General features: G+C 41.1%; 1 protein-coding gene and 1 long non-coding RNA gene across 2 annotated transcripts in view; both read left to right on the top strand.

Annotated features, from left to right (window-relative positions):
• Positions 1-6,117: 6,117 nt before the first annotated feature.
• LOC122757664 lies at positions 6,118-9,725 on the top strand. Its single transcript, XR_006357779.1, has 2 exons — positions 6,118-6,889; positions 9,560-9,725. It is a non-coding gene; the product is annotated as an uncharacterized LOC122757664 (long non-coding RNA).
• Positions 9,726-9,868: 143 nt separating this feature from the next.
• The window catches only part of LOC6578661, a 52,732-nt gene continuing 39,911 nt past the window's right edge, over positions 9,869-22,689 (top strand). The window contains exon 1 of the mRNA XM_002004533.4: positions 9,869-11,659. Within this exon, the coding sequence (XP_002004569.2) occupies positions 10,445-11,659 (1,215 nt within the window). The 5' untranslated portion in view covers positions 9,869-10,444. The remainder of the gene's footprint in view (positions 11,660-22,689) is intronic.

Below are 22,689 nucleotides of genomic sequence, written 5' to 3'. Positions count from 1 at the left end.
ATATCATAAGTATGGCTACGCAGCGTTTTTGCTCTCGCTCTAACGCATTAAAGTTGCTATGCCAATCGGCCAATCAGACTACTATAGTGATGGCAAATGGCGACCATATTTAACGAAAGTTCGTTAAGATCATTTCGCCTATATGTTTATCACGCTCCAACAAGCTGAATGGTAATTGTAAAATAATTCCAAATGGCGCTTACATGAGCTACATACAATACATTCAAATTCTTGTGCAGCTATTGCTATCTCGCTCAAATGCACGCTCATGTGCCACGCTAAGCTGCAATGTAAGCTGACCAATTACAAATAATGCTTCGGATTTACCGTAAAGCCTCTAAATTTGAACAATTCTAAACCTGTCCCAATATTGAAATACGAAATTTAAATTTAATATTTATATAAATAAATTATGACTATAGGATTTGCCATAACAAAAATATGCTTGTACTGATAAGTCTGCGTTGGTATTAGAGAGACTATACTGTAGCTTAAATGATCACCTTACTTATCTCGCTCTAACACATGTCACATGTATGCAAACGTTAAGTCAGTAGCGAAATACTTAAGCATTTGCCATTAAAACGTTTATCTGCGCTCTGCTTAATTGCCACTCACTCCAATCGCTGACAATCTGGCAATTAATGCGTTCAAAGTTGCGCCCAAGGCCTTCAACTCTCGTGAGTGTACATATGCGCGTGTGTGTGTGTGTGTGCGTATGTATAAAAAGTCACAGGCAGACAGACACACACAAACACCTGTACATACATAAATAAAGTCAAAATGACATAATTTGTGATTCAATTATGTTGAAGTTTTGGCCGCATATTACATAAGCAGATTACAGAGCTGATAACAAAGCATTAAACTCATTAGGCGCAACGCACTCAAACAAATGCCACACACACACACAGAAGTATATATGTATGTGTGTGTGTGTGTGTATATGTGCTTGTGCGTGGGCAAAGGCCGTGCCCATTAAATGAACTTATCAATACAACAACACGACAAATGTGATCCACGCACCCTAAAAAAAAGGTCCTTTAAAAAGATTGGGAAGAGCGCAAAATAAAAATTGAAAATGGGAACAAGTAAAACTCGACAATAAAGGCAAACAGCACATAAATTGAAGCAAGCCGCGCCAAATATCAACAACAAGCGCTTAGCCAAGCCTCACACACACACACACACACACACACACACTGTACATAAAATACTATATCGCATATCAAGGAAAATCACAACGAATGACCGCCAAAAATTAAATGTCCCCAGCGGACAAGCTAAAAAAAAAAAAAAACTGAACAGAGCAGAGAAGAATGAAAGAAAAGAGAAGAAAGGCAAAATCAAGCAGAGCCAAAGGCAAAATCAGGAGCAGCAGCAGCGGCAGCAGCTGAGCGGGCAGCGGGACGTTTGATTTTTGTGTGAATGGCGCTGCGAGAGTGACTCTGACGGACAGCTCAGCGACGGCGACGGCGACAGCGACGGCGACAGCGCAGCTGACAACGACGCGCAAAGCGAAATGAAAAATGATTGACTTTTATGGCGTAGCGCATATTCGGTCTTTAACATAATATTTGTCATAAAAGTGGGCGCTGTCGGCAGCTGAGGTTAAGCAGAGCACAAAAGAGAATGAGCGAAAGAGAGAGTGCGTGAGGAAGAGAGAGAGGGACGGTGGAGAGCAGAGAGAGCTTGCTCGACATTGTCATAAAAAATTTGCTAAATGTTGTCGCCGGCACGGAGCAAGAGTTTCCGCCAATGCAAAAAATATATACATACATATATAAAAACAAATTAGAGTGCTCGACTAGCATATATCCTGTAAAAATGTTACAGTAATATTAATAAAATATGTTAAGCAATTTTTACTTTTAGAAATATTAGTTTTTTAAATTATCTTTTATTTTTTCGCCTTCTCGATTTTTGGTTTATTTATCTGCGCATTTATCGTACCCCACTTGTTCTACATCCCATGGCGTATAAAAAGTTCATGCAGTTCACAAATTTTTGCTGTTTGTGGGCGGATAGGGGAAAAGGGCAGAACGCACATTTCCGGTTAAAATAATAATGCCACATGCACACACCCACACACACACACACATACACATTCACACACACACGGCTGCAACAACAAAGGCAATAATTATGGCAAACGAGTTTGCCACGCCTAAAGCCTTACGCCCTTTTTGTCGCACCAGTTTGCCAGCTTTGACATGAGCCTTAACCTACAAAGATGTCCTCCCCACACACTCACACACACGCACACGCACGCACAAAGACACGCTGTCATATACAAGCAACAAAGCAATCGAAACTGGGCGCCCTATACCTCTTCCTCTCTCTCTCTCTCCCTCTCTCTCTCTCTGTCTCGCTCTCTCGCTCCACCTGCTGTGCGACCATTGTTGCCCAACTATGTGTGTCTGTGTGTGTGTGAGCGTGTTTCGTTGTGTGTATTTGCAGGAAATTTCGTTTTATGCGCGAGACAAATCGCACCTTATTATGTGCGCGCATGTGTGTGTGTGTGGGTGTGCATATATGTGCATGTGTGTGTGTGCTGTGTGCGTTTCGACTTTTCGCCGCGCCATTATCCACACTCATGCAGGCCAAGCTATATCTATGGCTTTATCACCCAACCAACACACACACACACACACATGCACAGCACAGAATTTACATTTTACACATGTGTGCGTGTGTGTATGGCCAGCGACAATGCGCTACGTTAAGCATAAAAGTCACTGCATACTTTTCAGCTGAACGCTAGCCCAAGCTCACACAAACCACACATGCATGCAGATGCATGCTTGTTTGTGCATGTCTGTGCATGTTTATAGCCGCAATGACTTCATCCGTTACCTTCTGCTCTGGACATGATCTTAACTCAGCTTTATGAACTCAGCTATATTTTCTTGTTTACTCGCACTTGAACTTTAGCTGAATTTACACTGGGCTTGAGGATCCAAGTCGTTTCAATTGGTTTCATGGCATCAGTTTACCCCAAGCAGACTATCTTATCAGCATGCTCTTCATCTTGCACGTTATCTGATGCGCGACAATCTTTGTGCGCTGCCAGACAGAGCGCCAGAGAGGTTAACATAATTATCTATAGCCATATTTGTGGGTCAATTCCACAAGCTCCTTTGGCTGCGTCTTGCTGCTGGCTCGCACCCCCTGCGCGTACCGTCATCATCGATAAATGTTGAGCATTAGTTTAGTTTTTCGGCTTCTGCTTTCCAGCAGCGCGCTAGCAGCAGCAGCAGCAGTAGCAGCAGTAGCAGCAGCATTCCAAGAGCTTCGCTGCCAAGGCAACGGCCGACCGACCGCCCGACCGACCGACTACCACGCCCGCGAGAGCGGCTGTCTGCCTGCCCAGCGGCAGATGTTGATTCCCTTTTGGGTTCCCCCTGCCAATCAGCCGTCCCACTGTTCTGTTCTGCCATCCAATACGTTCCGCTCAGCGCTCAGCTCTGCTAAGAGCGCTGCTTTGCTTACGTTTCGTTTCGTTTCATTTTCGTTTCTATTTTCTTTTTTTTTTTCTAGTAGGTTTGAACCCAAACATAGAGCGCGCGGCATTGTTTGCTTTGCTTTTGGGCTGCTGCTTTGCCGTGTTGCCCCTTCGGCCATTCCCTTTTGTCTATGTGCTTCGCATCTGTGCATACGCTAGCCGCGTGACTTTCCATACAGTGCGAGTGCGAGTGCGAGTGAGTGAGAGTGGGAGCAACTGTCTGTCTGTGTGAGTGTGCGTGTGTGCGTGTGTCTGTGTGTGGCAGCTAAACGTTGTTTGTGCGCTTTGTGCCTGCGCGAAATTTCATTCACAAAACTTGCGTTGCCTTTGCCTGTCTCCTCTCCTCCTCTTCGTCTTCATCATGTTTTATTTTTGCTATTTATTGTTGCTGTTGTGTGTGCGTGCAAAAAGAGCAGAAATCGCTTGCCCGCCTGCTCGCCTGCCCGACCGACCGTCTGCCACTTGGCTGTCAGCAAAACTGCGCAAAATCCTTGTCGCTTGCTTTGGCTGCCCAGCTTCGCAGCAGAGGCTGCTACTTCTGCTGTTGCTGCTGCGGCAGCGGCGGCGGCGGCGGCGTCCTTGTAACGCTTATCTGCCATGTCTGTGCACGGTGTAAGTGTGCCAAGGTAGACATTGATTTCGATTACGATTGCGATAACCGATTGCCAACTGCTGTCAAACTTTGAATTTAAATTGCTTTCGCTTTTGGCACCGAATGCCGATCAGTGCCCATAAAGTGCACAAATTGACTGAATTTTAATAAACAGGCGCAAAATTTGCCCAATCTTAATTTAAATACCAAGTGATGGTATTTAACATCGATATCGAATTGCTATTCAGCTGCAGGCTCTAGTAATTGCTAGTAAAGCGCACAATTTGACCGCATGATGTATATTTAAATACCAAGTGATATCATTTCCAGACATATGTATCGATATCGATTAGCTTCGAGCGACTGCAGGCTCTAGAATTGCTGACTTTTGCACAAGCTCTGCAGAGCTTATGATCTGCATACACGGCTTAGGCACGCACACACACAGACACAGGAACAGCCACGCACACACACAGACACAGGCAGACACACATAAGCACGCGCTGCTAATAGAATTTCTCGGAATTATCTTTGTTGCTTTTGTATTGTTATTTGTGCTGGCATTTTTGGTTTTGTTTTCCATTTTCTCTCACCCACACAATCACACACACACACGCGCGCAATCTCTCTTTCTCTTATTTGCTTGGCTTGCCGCTCTTTGCACAATTTCTTCTTCAGGGTTATTTTGTTTCTTATCAATTTCTGCACGCACACACAGTGAGTGTGACTGTGTATTTGTGTGTGTGTGTGTGTGTGTGCCCGCATAAGTTTGACACATTCATATCCATTCCTTAGCTCTGCCACCGTCGCTGCCTCTGCCTCTGCCTCTGCCTCTGCCTCTGCTCTTCTATCTGTGTGTATTTGTGTCTGCTTAGAAGCTGGGCAAAAGCTGCTCATCCTTTGGCATCCTTTGGGGGCATCCTGAGTGCGTGCGTGTGCGTGTATGTGTATGTGTGTATGTGCTATGGGGCATATCTTAGCACTTTCACTCTCCTTGATGTCCTTGCCTGGTCCTGGTTGCATGTGTCACAGTTATTGATTGGAATGCGCATAAATTGAAGCAAAATGCTTTCCAAGCCAAATTATGTGGGATTCGCTTCATTTTCTTCTTCTTCTACTTCGTCTCTTCTCGGCTGTCCCTTTTCTTTTGTGTGTGTGTGTTTTTTTTTTTTTTTTTTTTTTCTCCTGTCGCTGTTTTAAGTTTCTTTTTTAGGTTTCTTTTGTCTGTCGCCTCGTTTACTTTTACTTTTATTTTTACTGTTCCTTTAGGCTTATCAGCAGAGGGCGTGGTCAGAAGAGGGGGATGGAAGGGTCAGTGTTGGGGGCTGTAGTGAAGGGTAGCCGAAAATCCACTAGCAAAGCAAAATCTGTGTAAATCCCAACGTCGAATTCTAATCAGTGCTTAACATGAAAACATAACCTTTTGAGATTAAAACAAATTTTTAATTTTAAAGAATCTTATTCAAATTGATTAGATGGTACTTCTTTAGTTTAGATTTTTTGTTGATTTAATTTAAATTGATGTTTTCAAATATTTAATATTTCTTTTCTTAAATTATCAATATTATTTTTTTAATAATAATTTTATTTTTTATATTTCTATTAGAAACTTTTCAGCCTACCCTCGTAATTGATCATTATATGTATGTGTACAACATGTAACCTATATTCCTTCCCTGCCTCTGTGTATTTTCTTTTACTTTTGATTTGTGGGTCACAGTTACTTAAGTTAATTAACAGAAAAGTAAATAATTCAGAGGCCAGAATATTTCTGGCATCAGTCTTGTCTTCTTCTTACCTCTGAAGGTCACTTGGCCTTGGCTTGTCGCTTGCAGTTTTATTTTATTTTTCTTTAGGGCAGTACGCTGTTAGTTTGTGATTAGCAACTTTGACAGGTCGAACTTGCGCTCAAAGTTATGCTACAGAATTTGCAATTGCAATTAAAGCATGCTCTCTCCCTCAGCTACATACACACTCTCTGTGTCTGTGTGGTAGTCACGCTCTGTCTCTCTCTCTCTTTCTCTCTCTCTGTCAGGCTGTCGCTCACTCTTGCTAGTGGGTTCATTTAGAACTGTCAACTGCAATGCGATGCGCCTTGTATTTCTGTAAGCAGAGCAAAACTAAAGCACGTTGAGTGGGATTAAACGATATTATAGGGTATTAGACATTTAGGCCAAGTGAGACAAAACGCCGTAACGAAACAAGCAGCGGCTGTGGCAGCAGCATCACCACCAGCAAATGCCCAAGTCATAGCGAAAAGGACGTAATCCGAGTCGAGTGTCGAGTTGATTCAATTCGAGTCAAGTGGGTGAGACGCATTTTGAGTGAGAGTTGAGGTTCAGGCACCGCTGCTGCAGTCGCTGTCGCCGTCACCGTTGCCGTCGCAGTCAACGTTGACTGTGGCGTCGCTGTCATTAGTGATTAAGTGCCCTGCAGCAAGTAATTTTTCTTGCTTCAGCTCAACAGAGCAACGCAGACTCTCACACTTACACAAACAGCTGTTAAGCAGTCGCTGTTAACTTAACAGGGCTGGAAGCTTTTCATTCGAACTGCTGAGAGAGTGAATGCCAGAGAGAGCGAGCGTCAAAGAGCAAGTGAGCGTGAGAACGTTTAGCTGTGTGAGCTCACTCGCCTTCGGTTCTTTTTTGTCAGCGCTGAGCGCAGGAGTTTTGCTCGTATTTTGCCCCCTATGGGCAGCTCGGGCCATTGGCATATTCCAGTTAAGCGCCATCTGCAATTTGTGGCACAGTCAGTGCCGTTTGGGGCCATCAGCAAGAAGCAGGATTGTAACGGTATATCCTGCGTCGTCGCGCAACTGTGTGTCCACACACAAAAGCAAGCAGCAAAGAACCAAAAAAAAAAAAAAAAAAAAAAAAAATAATACAAAGAATAAGCCCAAAAAATAATGTTCTACTGTAAATGCAAAATAATATAAAGAATTACAAAAAATAATAACATATAATCAAATTAACCGCAAATAAATTGTGCAAAAGTTGCGAGTCGCGAGATGAGCTAAACATCAATCGAGATATCGTTATCGCTAACGTTATTGTTATCGCTTTTGTTCAAAAATAAAACAAATGAAGAATTGGTGTTCAACTAATAAAATCTGCTTAGCATAACTCTCACAACGCCTAAAGTCTAAACCCTAAAAAAAAATATAGCTAAGCACGCAGCCTTTGCGTTTCCCTGCTTCCCTCGCATCCGCTGCCTCAGCTCCGCCCACGCGGCCGTTACGGCAGTTGATGTTGCGCTCTTAGAAGAAATACCCACTCACTAAAACACACTTACACACACACACACACACTAATACCCACACACACACGCACATTGTAATTATGAGCGCACGAGTATATTTGGACATTTGTTATGTTAGATGTCGATGTAACGTAAACGCTTTGTGTGTTTGCTTTTCGATAGACCGCGATCGATAGTACGACTGTTGTAAGCGTAACAAACACAATCAATCGGCTGGCCGCCACAATTCAATGAAACCTTCGAATTTTTATCGCCAATGTTATATAATATGTGAAAATCATTGCCTGCCTTTGTGGGCACGCCCCCTCAGCCTCCGCCCCATAGACCAGCCACCACGCTGCCCTATGCCCACAAAGTGTGACCACGTTGCATAAACAAAAACGCTGTGGCAAATTGCAGGAAAAACGTACAGCGAAAAGTTCGTTGCGAATAGTTTTTTGTGCCATGTTCCGGGCTTATATAAGCAGCCGCCATACAGCATCAGCAGAAACCCGAAGTAGCACACACACATACATACGCACAAACGCACAAAAAAAATGAGAAAATACCTATACATACATATGCATGTGTGTGTGAATGTGTGTATGTGTGCGCAGTGTCAACGCAGCAGCAAATAAAACAAAAGTGAAAGTTAACAAATACACACGCACAGTGTGACCAGAGCACCCATTCAAATAACTTTCTATGACAGAGCTGCCCACACTTTTAATTATTATTATTATGCCAAATATATATGTAAAACGAAAAAAAAGCAATTTTTTTTAACTTATTTGAAAAGCGCAGCGTCTTTTGTGACTACAAAAAGCATTGAATACATGCATTAAAAAAGTACAAAAACAATTTATTCGTGCACTAAACAAAAGGAACATTTTGCCCGTTAGTATGCAGTGCTTATTGTTGGACAATCAGCAGCAGCAGCAGCTAACACCAATACATAGACATTCAAGCGAAATCCACATGCAGGCGCCGCAGTCGCTGTCGTCTTTGACACACACACACACAGAGTCACAGGCGAACATATACATACACGTACGTACGTACGTACTTACGTTTACCACCAACACTAACACGTACAGTGACAAAGAAGACGGCGACTACTTCATGCTGCTACAAAAGGCACGCCGAGTGCTTGCCTGGCTGCCCTAAGTAACTACTCACACACAGGCACACATACATATAGAGAACTGCTGCTGCTGATGCTGCTTACCACCCACGGGCGCCTCGGCCGCTGTTTTGTGTTTGCAGCAATAACAACAAAAACAACAACAACAATAAGCAGCATCAGCAGCAGCGACGGTCGCTGCGAATTATATAAATTTCTTTGGCCTGTGCGTGTACTGCTGCTGCTGCTGCTGTCTCTTAGTACGTATGTGTGTGTATGTGCGTATGCTAGGGACGTTTTTTCGGCGTTCTTCTTTGTGCGGTGGCTGCTGCGGCTGCTTCGGTTTTACTTCGTGCGTTCATCATGTGCTCGTCGTGTTCGCTGCTCGTACTTGCTCTCGTTCTGGCTCTCCATCTCTCTCCCTCTCCCTCGCCCTCTCACACTTACGCTTATTGGCTTGCTGCTGTGTCACACACACGCACACATGGTTAGCTTTTGTGTCTTTTTCGCGTGAGCAAATGCAAATCAGCAGACAATGTAAAAAAAAAACAAAAACAAAAAATAAAAAAACAAAATGCAAAGTTGTTGCCATAAATCTCAGTCATCAAATTGCGTTTTATAAGCTCCTTCTTTTTGCTTCTTTGGCGAAGCGCATAACGCATGTAACGGCATTTCAAATGCAAATCAAATGCAGAGCGCTCTTCGCCAAAACATAAAAAAGAAGAAAAAAAAAAAAGTAGAAACGAATCCAAGAACGGAACAGAAAAAAGAGGAGAGAGCGCGCAGCTGAGCTAGGAGCGTGGGCGCACGACGACGATGAAGACGACGACAGGTTACGAGCCATACATACGTTGCGTTGGCGTTTTCGGCAGCATCACCGAGAGAGAGTGTGTGTGTGAGAGTGCGAGCGTAAAACAGAAAGAGATTATTCAGAGAGCAAGAGCGTGTTGAAAACCGAAAATTTCGTTTCGAAAAGCGCAAAGCGCTGCGGCAACCTTAAAAGTCTTTTGTTATCCTACCTACCAAATCGTATAAAAATAAAACGAAGTGTAGAAAACTCATTAATCAAATTACAACTAATCAATGATAATACCATTTACAGTCCAGCCAAAACCCAACACAGAAATAAAATCAAATTGAATACGAAAATCATAATACAAATTGCTGCTATGTGACCTTCGCGTGTGGCTGTAAGTCCAAAAAGAATGCAACAACAACAACAGCAGCATCAGCAACAACAACTTCTACAGCAACAACAACAACAGCAGCAGCTAAACAAGAAAAAACACACACGACACACGAAATTCAATTTAAATTTCAAGGTTAATGTGCAGCAGTGTCGCAATAACAACAACAACAACAGAAGCATCATCATCAACAACAACAACCAAAACCACGGCCCCAACAACAACAAAAGCAAAAATCTCTTAAGATAAATTAAAAAAAAAAAAAAAGAAAAAAATATATATATAGTGTATATTGTTAAAAAATGTGTTGTGTTATCGATATCAGTTTGAAATAAATCAGCTACAGTCGTGACTTTCGTTACGTTACGTTGCATTACGTTTTCGCTTACGCTTACGTTCCATTAAATTTCCCTCGTTCCCCGTTTACGTTGAAATTCATTTCCCCCTTCTTTCTGCTGCCATGTGTCGATCAACAGCATAAAGCAACGTAACGAGTTCTTGGTTTGGTTGACAGTCTGGCAACGCCATTGCCCTTTGAAGTGAGAAAGCATTTTTGATTCATGCCGTTAGCCGCAGAGCGCAGAGACGAGCCGTCGAGCAGTTGCCAGGATACGGTTAGAGCTTCGCAGCTGACGCTGAGGCAGCTGAAACAGCTGAAGCAGGCGAAAATCGACACGACACACGACATATTAATGATGATGATGGGGCCATGAGCCCATCATTTATCGCATTGAATTGGAGTCGCAAGCGCGTCTCAAGCGGGCCTGCACCATGCTAGCACCGCCGAACCCGAGGTCAATATGCGGCCAGGACCCGGGCTGGTCGTGATGGCGCTTGCGTTTATTTCGGGGGCTCGGCGTGCCAGCACCACCAATACCATCAGCAGCGGCAGCAGCAGCAGCAGCAGCCGTTCGATAACAACACCAATAACAACAACAACACCAGGAACAACAACAACAGGAATAGGAACAGACGCAACAACACAATCGGCAACTCACTTACCGTCCAGCTACGATTCGACCAGCAGTGGAGAAGCTGTTGGTGGCGGCTTCTCATATCTGCTGCCAGGATTGCACGACGGTAGCCCCGGTGACGCCCCCGCCCACATCTTGCCGTTGCTCCAATTTGATTATTATCAGCGGCGGCCCGCATTGCATCCGCCAGACGAAACGGTGCGGCGCGCTCGAAGTCTCGAAAGGGGCAGAGGCACCGAGGCGACGGCGACGGCGGCGGGGGCGCCGGAGTCCAGTGAGGCAACGCTCATTAGCGAGAGAGACGAGGAGCAGGAGCAGGAACAGGAACAGGAACAGGAGCAGGAGCGGGAACAGGAGGAGGAGCAGGAGGATAGTAGTGGACTGCCGGTGCAATACGCGTCATCGCGTGCGTTTGACGAGGAGGCGGACGAGGACATCTTTGCGCTGGTCGCCGAGGACGATCTGTTCTCGGAGGAATCATTCGACCGGTTGATAAAGCTGAGCGAGGACGCAGCCACCGAAGAGGAGGATTACAATCAAGCACTAAGCCAGCAGCAACAGGAGCAAGAACAGGAGCAGGAGCGGGAGCAAGATCAGCAGCAGGAACAGCAGCGGGAAACGAAAAGGGAAAGGGAACAGGAGCGAGAACGGGAAACGGTGCAGCAGGACGAAAGTCGTTTGGTCGATGAGAGCGTGCTGCATGCGCAACACAACGAGAACGAGAACAAGAAGCAGAAAGAGAAGGAGAGCTACAGCAGCAGCAGCAACAACAACAAGCGAGAAACAGGCGAGGAGCAGGAGCACCGAGCTAACGACGCCTATGCGTCGCGTCTAATCGGATTAGGCCAAAGGGACGGCGGCACAAATCCAACAACCGCAACAGAAACAACGAGTGGAGCGGCGGGTGAGAGCTCGGCAAACGGAGCGCCTGTAGATCTACGTAGGTCCATACTCGGCTCTGCAACAGCTCTAACACGCCTTAATCCTTGGATATCAGCTTGTGATCTGGCACAGCCGGGCTCAACCGGCACCGATTTGCAGGTGAGTCACAAAACATAACAGTTTCAGGAGGCGAATAAGACATAAGATAATATAAGAGAGAAAAAAAAGATATCGAATTGGAATGTGAAAAGGAGAATAGAATTTCCAATGAATAAAGAAGGTAAACCTAAGGTAAAGGTAATACGCAAAGGAATTATAGCCTTTCGACATATAAAATTGAATTGAATTGAATTGAAATTGATTCAGAACAGTGCAGAGAATTTTGAAAAATAGATAAAAGAATGTTGAAAATAAAATATCTGAGTGATATGAAAAATTCCACGATACTAAACTTAAACTGAACACTGGCTACTTCTGCTTCCTAGAAATGAAGAATTTAGCGTGTCAATTCAGTTTTTATGAGAAAATATATCCACTATGAATATTAAAAGATGCCACTACACTGAGAGAAAACTAGCTTATTATGCGAAATGGCGCTCACAGCTGTTAAAACTTTCTTGAGTTTCTGCTGAATTAAAATTAAATGAGGACTCTATCAATAAAGAGCCAGCCAGAGAGGTTTTTCAGTGGACTGCTAGCAAATATACGGCCTTTTTTTGCGCAGTGTATATGTATATTGATATTGATATTGTTTGTGACATTGCTGACTTCACTCGAATGCGCAATTAAATGTGTAATATCTTATTGAAATCGCTCTGATGGCGACCTTGCACGTGGCTTACACACACACACTCACACACACCAGCACACACACACACACTGATAGAGCATAGCCAATGCAGTATTCCTTGCCATATTGGACGGACACATGTACAGCGTTATTATTATATGATATCAAATGGATAGCAGTAAATGTGAATGTGACTGTGAATATGACTGCGAATGTGAATGTGAATGTGACTGCGAATGTGACTGTGAATATGACTGTGAATGTGGAGGTCACGCGCATGACACGACAACCCAGAATTTTACTGAAAAGAATCTGCTTAAGGAGCTAGGACAATGGACAAGAAACTACTTTTTGTCATTGTTGCCATTGGGCATGAAGACTTTTCCGTATTTGTTAGATATTTTGTTTATGCTATGTAAAATATGTGTAGATGTTGGTTTATAGAGAGCTTACAGTGAAATTACATTTGTTGAGAGCAAATTTCTCGTGCTTTATTCCATATTGTTTTTGTTGAGAACGGGAATAGGCAAATACTTTAAATGTATGTATATTGTACATTTTTTTTTTTTTACAGTGAGTTCACATTGAGCCGAAATTCGTTGAGAAAAATTATAGAATTCTGAATTCTGTATATCTGTATTCCATATTTTATTGACTGAGACTGAATTGAAACAAATAGTTAACAGCATTTTCTTTTTTAAATTAAATTTTTAATTTATTTTATTTTATTTTAATTTTTTAAAATTTATAATTAAAGAAGTGCTAAAAATTAATATTGTTGTTCTTAAGAAATTAGCCAAAGCAAAACAAATAAAAAACCCAAAAACCTTTTCCTAACTTCGAAGAGGACATATATATATTGCTTAGTTTTCTGATACTGAATTCTAACACTAATACATTTGTAGCTGTTATGCTCCAAACAGAGCTAACAGCTAGCATGAAGTATATTAGATTCGTTTTATTCTACTCTTATTTTGTCTTCTCCGACGTTTAGCTGTGCCATATTCTTAGCCATTTTGTGGCAATGCAACAATGCCCAGATTAAGTGCATACAATGTAGCATTTGATACTTATTACATATACTAAGATGCACTTTTATGTACTGCATTTATATTTCACGCATATAAACCGAGCCAAATAAAGAAAATGAAAAAAGTATAGCATAGTTTTCAGCGCATCGTTTATGTAGCCTACCAGCTGCCATCTTCATAGCATTCAGCTTTCTGTCAGCCAGTCGTATAGGCGATGCCATTTCGTGGAATTCCCTCTTTGCCCAGGGCCGTTGTCCATTGCATTGGCCATTGTCCGCCGAGATGAGAAAATCGTCCGAGTTTAATTTATGCTGCAAACGCTGCCATTGGAAATTCGTAAATGTGCGTTTCGCGAATTGCGAATTGTGAATTTTAACTATTCGTTTGCTTAAATATTTAACTGCATATTGCATATTGAAATGTTGAGCAGATGCTGCTGCAACTGTTGCCTGAGCTGCTGGAGCGACAAGTTTCCCTATATACTTTTATTACTACTGTTGCTCAAGTTGTGTGCGCGAGGGGCGAATTGTGGGAATTTCGAATACTAAGGGCTGCCACTCAAATGGCTGAAGGAGCAGCATCAGCAGCAGGAGCAGGAGCCGGGGCAGCGTGCCATTCTCTTTTTCTTTTTCTTTTTCCTTTTTTTTTTTTTTTCTTGCCTCTTCGTTCGCGGCTCTGATTGTGCATGCAAAGTGTTTGTGTGACAATTGCGCCACATCTTGGGGGCCACTCAAGTTCTACTTTTCAAACCATCATCAGCATCATCGTCATGATTATGATCATGATTATCATTCAGAGCATCGCCATCGTCAGCCTGCAACGTGTTACAAATCAACGAAAATGGCTTTGGTAATTGTGTCGACAAAAAAAAAAAAAAAAAAGGAGAAAAGAAGAAAGAAAAAGAAACCAAAAGAAAATGAGCAAAACTTTCAATTCGTCGTCACTTTTTGCATTTTCATTATGATTTTTTTTCTTCATTTTTCTTATATATATTTAAATATATATATATTTTTATATATATAATTTTTATTTTTTTTTTTTTTTTTATTATTTGCTTTTTGGCTTTTGGCTTTTGTGTGCGCACTCTTGAAATCAGAGGCCGACATTTTGTAACGTTGCCAAAATGTGCGACCACACCTACAGTGAAGCCGCCCCTGCATGACCACAAAATGCGCCGCCTGAGAAAGCCTTTTTATTTTTGTGAGTACCCTGAAATGGTTTCAAGATGGGCATATTGATTATAATGGGGTCTCTTGGATGTCAAAATCTAGATTTCATATTGTTGCTCTGATTGAAGAAAGCGAACTGATATGCATTGTGGATCTGCAGCCATAAATATGCCGATATAGATCTGTGCCTTAGACTCTATAGATGTTAATGAATCGTAGAGCTCAAGATTAGCTACTTGGTATAAGAGTTGAATATGAGACAATTTATACTGAAAACTCGGTCAATAGACGCGTCGTTATAGATCTATAAATTAGACTATATAAGTTTGTTTAATGAGTTTGGAACTCTTTAAGAGTCTGAGCACTAAAGATGAGCTATTAGACTTGAGAGTTAGAGCTGAGTCCAGCTGTTCTACAATCTCGATCAACAGAGATCAACGTATAAGAGCTTATGCGTTCTATATGAGTTCCTAGTATATAAGATCAAAGCGAGTCGATCCAACTTGCTTGCTAAATATTTGTTCCACTTATTAAAATTTTGGTTTTAAAGGACATGAAATGAAGGTCAAGGTATTTTCCAGTCTTGCATTACGTTCCTGACTGATTTTAGGCCTTTAACAAATATAATCGAAAAGCATTATTTCAGAAATGACTCATTACATTTCAGTATACAGGGTATCTCTTAATCACGCCCACTACTAGTGCAGGTCAGCTTATTTGTTTTTTTAAGAAAAATTTCTCATTGGTTTGCCAAGTATAATTCAAATTTTAATATTTATTAACAGCCAGCAACGTCGACGTCGCTGTCGCTGTCGCTGTCTCCGTTGTCGTTGTCGTTGTTATCGTTGTTGTCGTTGTCTCTTTTGGCCTGTTTTCCTATGCAAATCTAATTCAATTTCGTGGCATTTCTCAATGGCCTTTTGATTGCGATTGCGATGCGATTGCGATTGCTTTAGTGTTTGCCACAGGAAGAATGCTATTTGGCCATTGCCCACTTTTTGGCCTGATTAATGCCAGCCAAGTATATATATATGTATATAGATAAAAAACAATTAAAATGTTGCTGGCCATAGTTGACAGACAGCCGGAGAGACAGCTGGGACAAGTGGGACAGCGAGACAGACGACTTTCAATGCCAATTAGTTAGCTTTTACTTGTTCCTCAATTTCATTTCAGAGAAAAGCACACGCGCGATTATTGATTTTCAATCAATGTCCAGGGAAGAGCTCCCTTCCTGCTCCTGCTCCTGCTGCTGCTCCTACTCCTGCACTCTGCTTAATCTATGTGTTTTTCATTTTTTATTTCCTTTCCTGTTTGGTTTGTTAGTCTGTTGGTTATTTGTGGCCGGCGGCAATTAAATAATCAAGTCAATCAAACCATTTAAATGTGCGCTCTCGCACCGAGCTGAGATCTGGAGAGCTGGAGAGCTGGAGAGCTGGAGACCTGGAGCTCTCCAATGGAACTCAATGAATGGCCAGCTAAATACATATCAAGTGACGTTTGATTTGAACGAAAGGCACACACTTAACACGTTCAATCAGTTCATTTTGTTTTAAAGCTAATTTTAGCTGATTTGAAGGTAGCTGAGCAAATTATGTTTAGTCTATTATTAATGTGGACTTTGAGTTCCATTGTCATTCTGGTTGAATAAGCGTTTACAGACTTTAAAATGTTAAAGAGTTGGCTACTTATGATTATACTTCTACTAAGAAAACTTGATCCTTTTTGCAATTGCTGTAATGTTCCACCTTGTTAGCACATAAATAATATTTTCTAAATGCCTCAGAGCAAAATCAAGTTGTTGTTAAGTGTTCCTAATTTGCAGTTCCAGAATATTAGAGAAGAACTTAGAGATATGCTGTCGTTCAATATAATAGGACATTCTTATAAAAGGCAATGCAGGAAAGTCTTATCATAATAAGTTAGAGTAGTCAGCATTATTTTTGTATATAGGATTATTTGGAACAGTATTATATGCCTAATTTATATCGTATGTATCGTATATATTCAATTATGCCTTATACATATGCCCTATATATACAATATATATCGTATATATTAAATTAGACTTATATTTATATATCTTACATCTGTTTTGGAATATATTATGAACATTTGCATGCCATAATCACGTTATGAATGTTTGTTAAAGAATGCATTAAATTTATTCAATGATTCACTTGAATGAAAATTTGAAAAAAATCAAGATCGAGCTTCAGCCAGCTTCCCATGCTGAGCTGTCGATGTTGTCAAGCTAAAGTTGATGTAGTCCTTAGTTTCTCTGGCTATAAGCAATAATATAAGCTCAAAAAATATGAATTATTCATAAATAGCTTTTATCTATCATATACCTAAATTCAGGTCGATTGCAAAAGAGAAATTTAACAAATTTTCACGAATCTAAGTTATGAAAAAAAAAAAAAAAAAATAAATAAAAATAAATAAATAAAATAATAAAATTAAAAAAATAAATAAAATAAAAACCAAATCTTATTAAAAAAAAAAAAATAATAATATTAATAATAATAATAATAATACTAATAATAATGCTAATAATAATAATAATAATTATAAATAAATAATTAATATATAAATAATAAATAAATAAATAATTCTAAAAATCTTATTCAAAAGATTTCTTCGATCACAAAGAAAATTCTTGCCCACATTGAACAGCAGCTTCTTCCCTAGATAGAATCTTTAGTCTACTGCTCAAACTGCCCTCGCATGCACTTATTTACATAGGCCCGTTGGAGTCTAGTTCGACTCAGTTTTAGCTTGCATTAGCCGCCTCGTGCTATGGTGCATGTTGCATGTTGCATGTTGTATGCGGCATGGCGCAGCTGTCATATGTATTCATTCGTTCGTCTTTGTGCAACAAATTGTGGCAAGTTTAATTAAAATACGAAATGTGCTGCGCGCTTACTGCCGCTGACATTGATGGACGCCACAAAGTTGGCAAATCCTTTCTGCTCAAGTGATTGGGCGATCCTTTGGCCTCCTCTGTGCAGCTGGCAGCCAATTAAGCTCGCTGAAAGCCAAAGCTGAGAAAGCTGGCGAGAGGCAAGTAAAGCCAAGTTGCAGCTGAACTGTAAATAAGTGAAAATTATCTTGGAACTATGGAACTATGCCTATGCTCTTTTCTGTGCCACGTTTATTGATGTGGGCGGTGTGTGTGGGGGAGGAGGGAGGGGGGGGAGGTTGGTTCACTATACAGAATGCCAGCTGTCAGCTCATTGGGAATACAAGTGCGAGTGCGAGTGCGGAATTTGTGATGAGGCCTCGTCTCCTGTCTCGCGTCTCTCATCTCGTCTTTCGTCTCACCTCTCACATCTCACGTCTCTTGGCTTTGGCAACATCATCGGCAACAGCTTTCAGCTTGCAACTACAGCTTCTCGCGGCCTGTTGATGTGTTGTCGTTGCCTCATCTCTCTCTCTCTCTCCCTCTCCCTCTCTCTCTCGCTCCCTCTCCTGCTCTGTGTGTGTCGCCTTCTCCTTCTGTTTCTCTGTTGTCAAGTGGTAGGTGCACATGCTCCTGCTTTTTACTGCTACACACATATACATATGCATATGCAACTTGGCGCATGTCATGAGTGCCTGTCAAGTGGGCCTCAGTTTCAGTTTACAGTTTTCAGTTTTCAGGCAAACATCTTCTACAGCCTCAGCTCCCACCATCCTCTCGGCTGCGTGTCCTTTTTTTCGGTTTGCCTCGCTTGTGCGTTATGGCCCCTCTATTATTGCTATAGATTTGTTTTTTGTTCTTTTTCTGCTCGGCTGGAAAGCGAAAGGAGAGTATATTCGTTTAACATGACATTTTTTTCTTCTCTTTTGTTTTTGTTTTTGTAAATCCGATTCATTTCGGGTATTGTGTTACGTCCTTTGGTACATTAAATGTTTAGCATTTATAGCCTGGTATACCCACTTCTAGGTAAAGCATTAAAGGATTCTGTATGGATCCATTTTGAGTTTTTTACTTCTGCATGTAAACTCCATTGGCTTCAATTACTTGGAATATGCCGTATCTGACTAAATGTATCTTCTTCTTAAAAAGTATGAGTAGTTTAATATCGTAATCGTTTTATGAAATTGAACTCAATGAAGTTTAATATCTATATGCTCAGGATTAGCTTCTTCTGAGAAAAAAAAAAAAAATATTGGGCTACATATACTATAGATTTTATATATGTTTCTATATATATGTATATTTATACTATTAATATTTTATTTCTATTTTATTTTTATAATTCTTATTTTATGAAATTCATTCTAGATAGACCCCAAATCTATATATAGGAAACTTTGATAATATATTTACTTACATTTCTCGATTTTGAGCAGCGAGCGAGCATTATGCAGTCGTCTACGCACGTCTGCTCCGGCTTTCACGTTGGCAAAGGAAGCCAAATGCGGCCAACTAGAAACTAGAGAGAAGAAAAAAACTTTTCAACAAATGGCAAACAACATCGAGTGGCTTTATACAATATATTATTATAGATGCATGATATATGTATGTATACATATATATATTTTTCATATATAAATATATATGTATGTATATATGTATTGCATTGGTCATTTGTTGCAAACGCTTTTTTGAAATTCAATTAAAAGCCGTTGCTTTGTAGCATTTAATTCAGATTTTATAGAGCTTCCAGTGCGAGTCGTATGCGTGTGTGTGTGTGTGTGTGTGTAGAGTGTTTATTTGTGTCAAGGATGTGCACACAAAATCAATTATTTTGTAAGCAGGCAAAACGCACACAGCACAGTGGCAAGTGGCAAGTGGCAAATGCAACAGCAACAGCAGCAACAGCAGCAGCAGCAACAGCAGCAGCAGCAGCAGCAGCAGCAACAGCAGCAGCAGCAACTGCTGTCATGTGCAATATGATTACATCATTTTCACTGCCAACACACAGAGAGGTACAGAGAAAGAAAGAGAGAGAGAGTATAAGTGTGTGAGTGAGTGAGATGCAGCTCAATAGCAAAATACCAAATGGCAGACAGACAAGCCAAATTGCAGTTGAATGCGAATGCTGTCATAAGTTTCCGTTCTGTTTTTGACGAAGCAGCAGCAGCAGGAGCAGCAGCAACAGCAGGAGGAGCAGCTCAAGCTGGACAAGATTTACTTCTGGTTGAAATCGTTGAAACTTGTGGCCGCCGGGGAGATTTTGGACAGGCAGCAATAATACAGATTGAATGCGCCGCTGCCGCTGGCCAGTTGTGTCTCACAGCAGCAGGACTACAGCAGGAACACACACACATACATATACAGTTATTGGCATTTCCGTTGTGCTCTTGCCATGAAATAAAGTAAAGTGTCTTGGCGGTAGTCGGGCGTTTTGGGCCATAAGAAATTCATAGGCAATTTCCAACGGGCTGTCAATGCGATGCCGATGGAGACAATTTATTTGTGCTTGTGCAACATTGATTAACATGAAATTAAATTGTGCAACAAATATGAAATATACAAACAGAGAGAAAGATATGGAGCGAGAGAGAGAGAGAGAGAGAAAGAGAGAGCATGAAATTGAACCACAAATTTGATCAAATTGTCTTGCAAAGACTTTGTTCAAATTTAAATGAAATGAAAACTCGACTCAATAAAGTCTACAAAGTCATTTTCCAGCATAACTCAATTATAATGGCAGAGCAAATGATGCATAATGCATAAACTATGTAAATTGCATGTTATTTATTGGTCAAAATATTTCGAGTTTTATCTCTTGAATATTTGCATAAATTACAATGCAACTTTTGGGCTGTGATGGAGTCTGAAAAATTAGTTTCGAATATAAATCAATTACATTTCAAATAAATGAATTTGGCTCTCTTTTTGCTTCAGGCACCTCTAAAAAGTGTTTCTGAAAACGTAAAATGTGTATATGATTATATGATATAGAGAAATGAATGAGTAATAAGTAATGACTGATAAATAATAAGTAATGACTAATGACTAATGAGTAATGAGTAATGAGTAATGACTAATGACTAATGACTAATGAATGACTAATGACTAACGACTAATGACAAATGACAAATGACTAATGACTAATGAGTAATGAGTAATGAGTAATAATTAATGAGTACTGACTAATGACTAATGAGTAATAAGTAATGAGTAATGAGTAATGAGTAATGAGTAATGAGTAATGAGTAATGAGCAATGAGTAATGAGTAATGAGCAATGAATAACACTTGATAAATTAAAGGGAAACTGCTACATGATGAATAATAACTGATCAAAAATAAATAATGTTAAATGAACATTAATAAACAATACTAAATGAACAATAATTTGTTAAGGTGTATCTTCGAACTCAGAACACTTCGAGTACTATTTTCCTTTCTTCACATGTTGGTAGAGTATTAATAAATAACAATGACTAATGCATAATCTGCTGTAAATTGAAGTTTCCTATTACAGCTACTTCAGTTCTCTTCTCTGAATGGCTTTCGTCGTTCACTACAAAAAAATCAGGAAAAAACTTGCGTGAAAGTTTTCGAAAGCATGTGAACTCTAATGAAAGTGATTGAAGAAACTTTAAGCCTGATATAAATCAATTATAATGGATAAACCATAATGAATAATCGCCTGTAAACAGGAGTTATTAATTAGCCCGGCGCTGCAGAGTTTCATTTTGCACAAGTTTCGCACTCTTCCACTTGAATATCCGCATAAACCGTCTGCACATTAGCTACACGAAGTTCAATTAGTTTGCAGCCTAATTAGCTGGGATTAGTAGGCGCTTTGCAACGTGTCGTGTCGCCAGGAATTATCTGCCTTCGCTCTCTCGCTCTCTCGTTCTCTCTATCTCTCTCCTGGTCTCTGCCTTTCTGTCTGTTCGAACTTTTGTTGCGGTTCAGTGCCGTTAATTACCGACAATTTGCTTGGGCCCTAGCCAGAGTCAACTTTCCTTGGCTTGGATGCAAATGGCATTTGGCTGATTGTTTGCCACCATTTGTGGCATGTGTATTGCATGCATTGATTAAGACATCTCCGATTGTGCCGCAAAGAGTGCACGCTAAACAATTACATTAAACAGAGCTGCGAGCCGAGGTCCAATATGGCTATGGCCATGCCCATTTGTCGAACGCCCAGCCATAGCAGTTAATGCAATTATATGCGTGGGCGTAGTCTAGCTTTGCTTTGGCTAGCAGGAGTAGCAGCAGGAGTAGCAGCAGGAGCAGCAGCAGGAGCAGGAGCAGCAGCTCGGCACGTAAATTGCCGTGGGACCAGCTTAAGTGGAGCGCCATTCACTCTGCTTTGCCCACATTTCCCAAGCTTTACTGTAGGCGGAGCTGGAGCTAAAGCCACATTCGTTTGCCGTTGGGTTGCCTTTCGTTTCCTCTTTCTCCCTCCCTCCCACTCACTCTCTCCCTCACTCTTTCCCTCTCTCTCTGTGTATGTGGCCTCTGCGCTGAGCGTAAATTATTCAATGAGCATTGTTGAAAAGTTGCAAATGAAATTCAGTTGAAGAATTTCATTACGAGTTTAACGGCAGAAAAAAAACAAAAAAAAAAAAAAGTAGAACAAATGGGGAATTGCAGCGAGTTGCGAGCGATGAGCGACGAAATACGAATGGGTAGCATAGTAAATGGAATCTGGTCACGATTTGTTGGACCTGAAAAGAAGAAAGCGATAGGTTGAACGAGGGTTAAGGAATAGAAGAGGGACAGTCGGGAAGCGTGTGGGTATAGAGCGGAGAGTGAAGGCTGAAGAGACAGAGAATGAAGAGTAGACAGTGTGACGAGTAGGAAAAAAGTTACGAGTAGGAATGACGAGTGGATTGAAGACAGAGGGAGTGTGATGAGCAGCGGGAGAACTGGAGAGTCGCGATTAGAGAGTTACAAGTGGAAAAGGTCATGTAAAGTAATAAAGATGAGTAGAGTGAAAGAAAAAGAGAGAGAGAGAGTTGAGGGAGAGATTCCGATGTGAGTAACGCTGAGTTGACGAGTGGAGTCAGACGAGTACAGGGAGAATGCAGGGTAGACAGAGAGAACGAGAGAGAGACGGAGTATGAAGTGAGTAATGAAGGATTGAGATGGAACTGAAGGAGAGAGATGGACGGAGTCGGAAGTGAGAAACAGACGAGTAGTAAGGCACGATAAGTAAGTGAAGAGAGATAAAACGGAAGAGTAAAGTGATATTAAGTTAATTCGAGCATGAGTGTTGCCTGAGAAGGATCCATTGACCCACAGCGA

This window comes from Drosophila mojavensis, unplaced genomic scaffold, assembly GCF_018153725.1.
Source record: "Drosophila mojavensis isolate 15081-1352.22 unplaced genomic scaffold, ASM1815372v1 contig_80, whole genome shotgun sequence".
Classification (NCBI taxonomy): domain Eukaryota; kingdom Metazoa; phylum Arthropoda; class Insecta; order Diptera; family Drosophilidae; genus Drosophila; species Drosophila mojavensis.
This window is presented reverse-complemented; position numbering and strand designations above follow the sequence as displayed.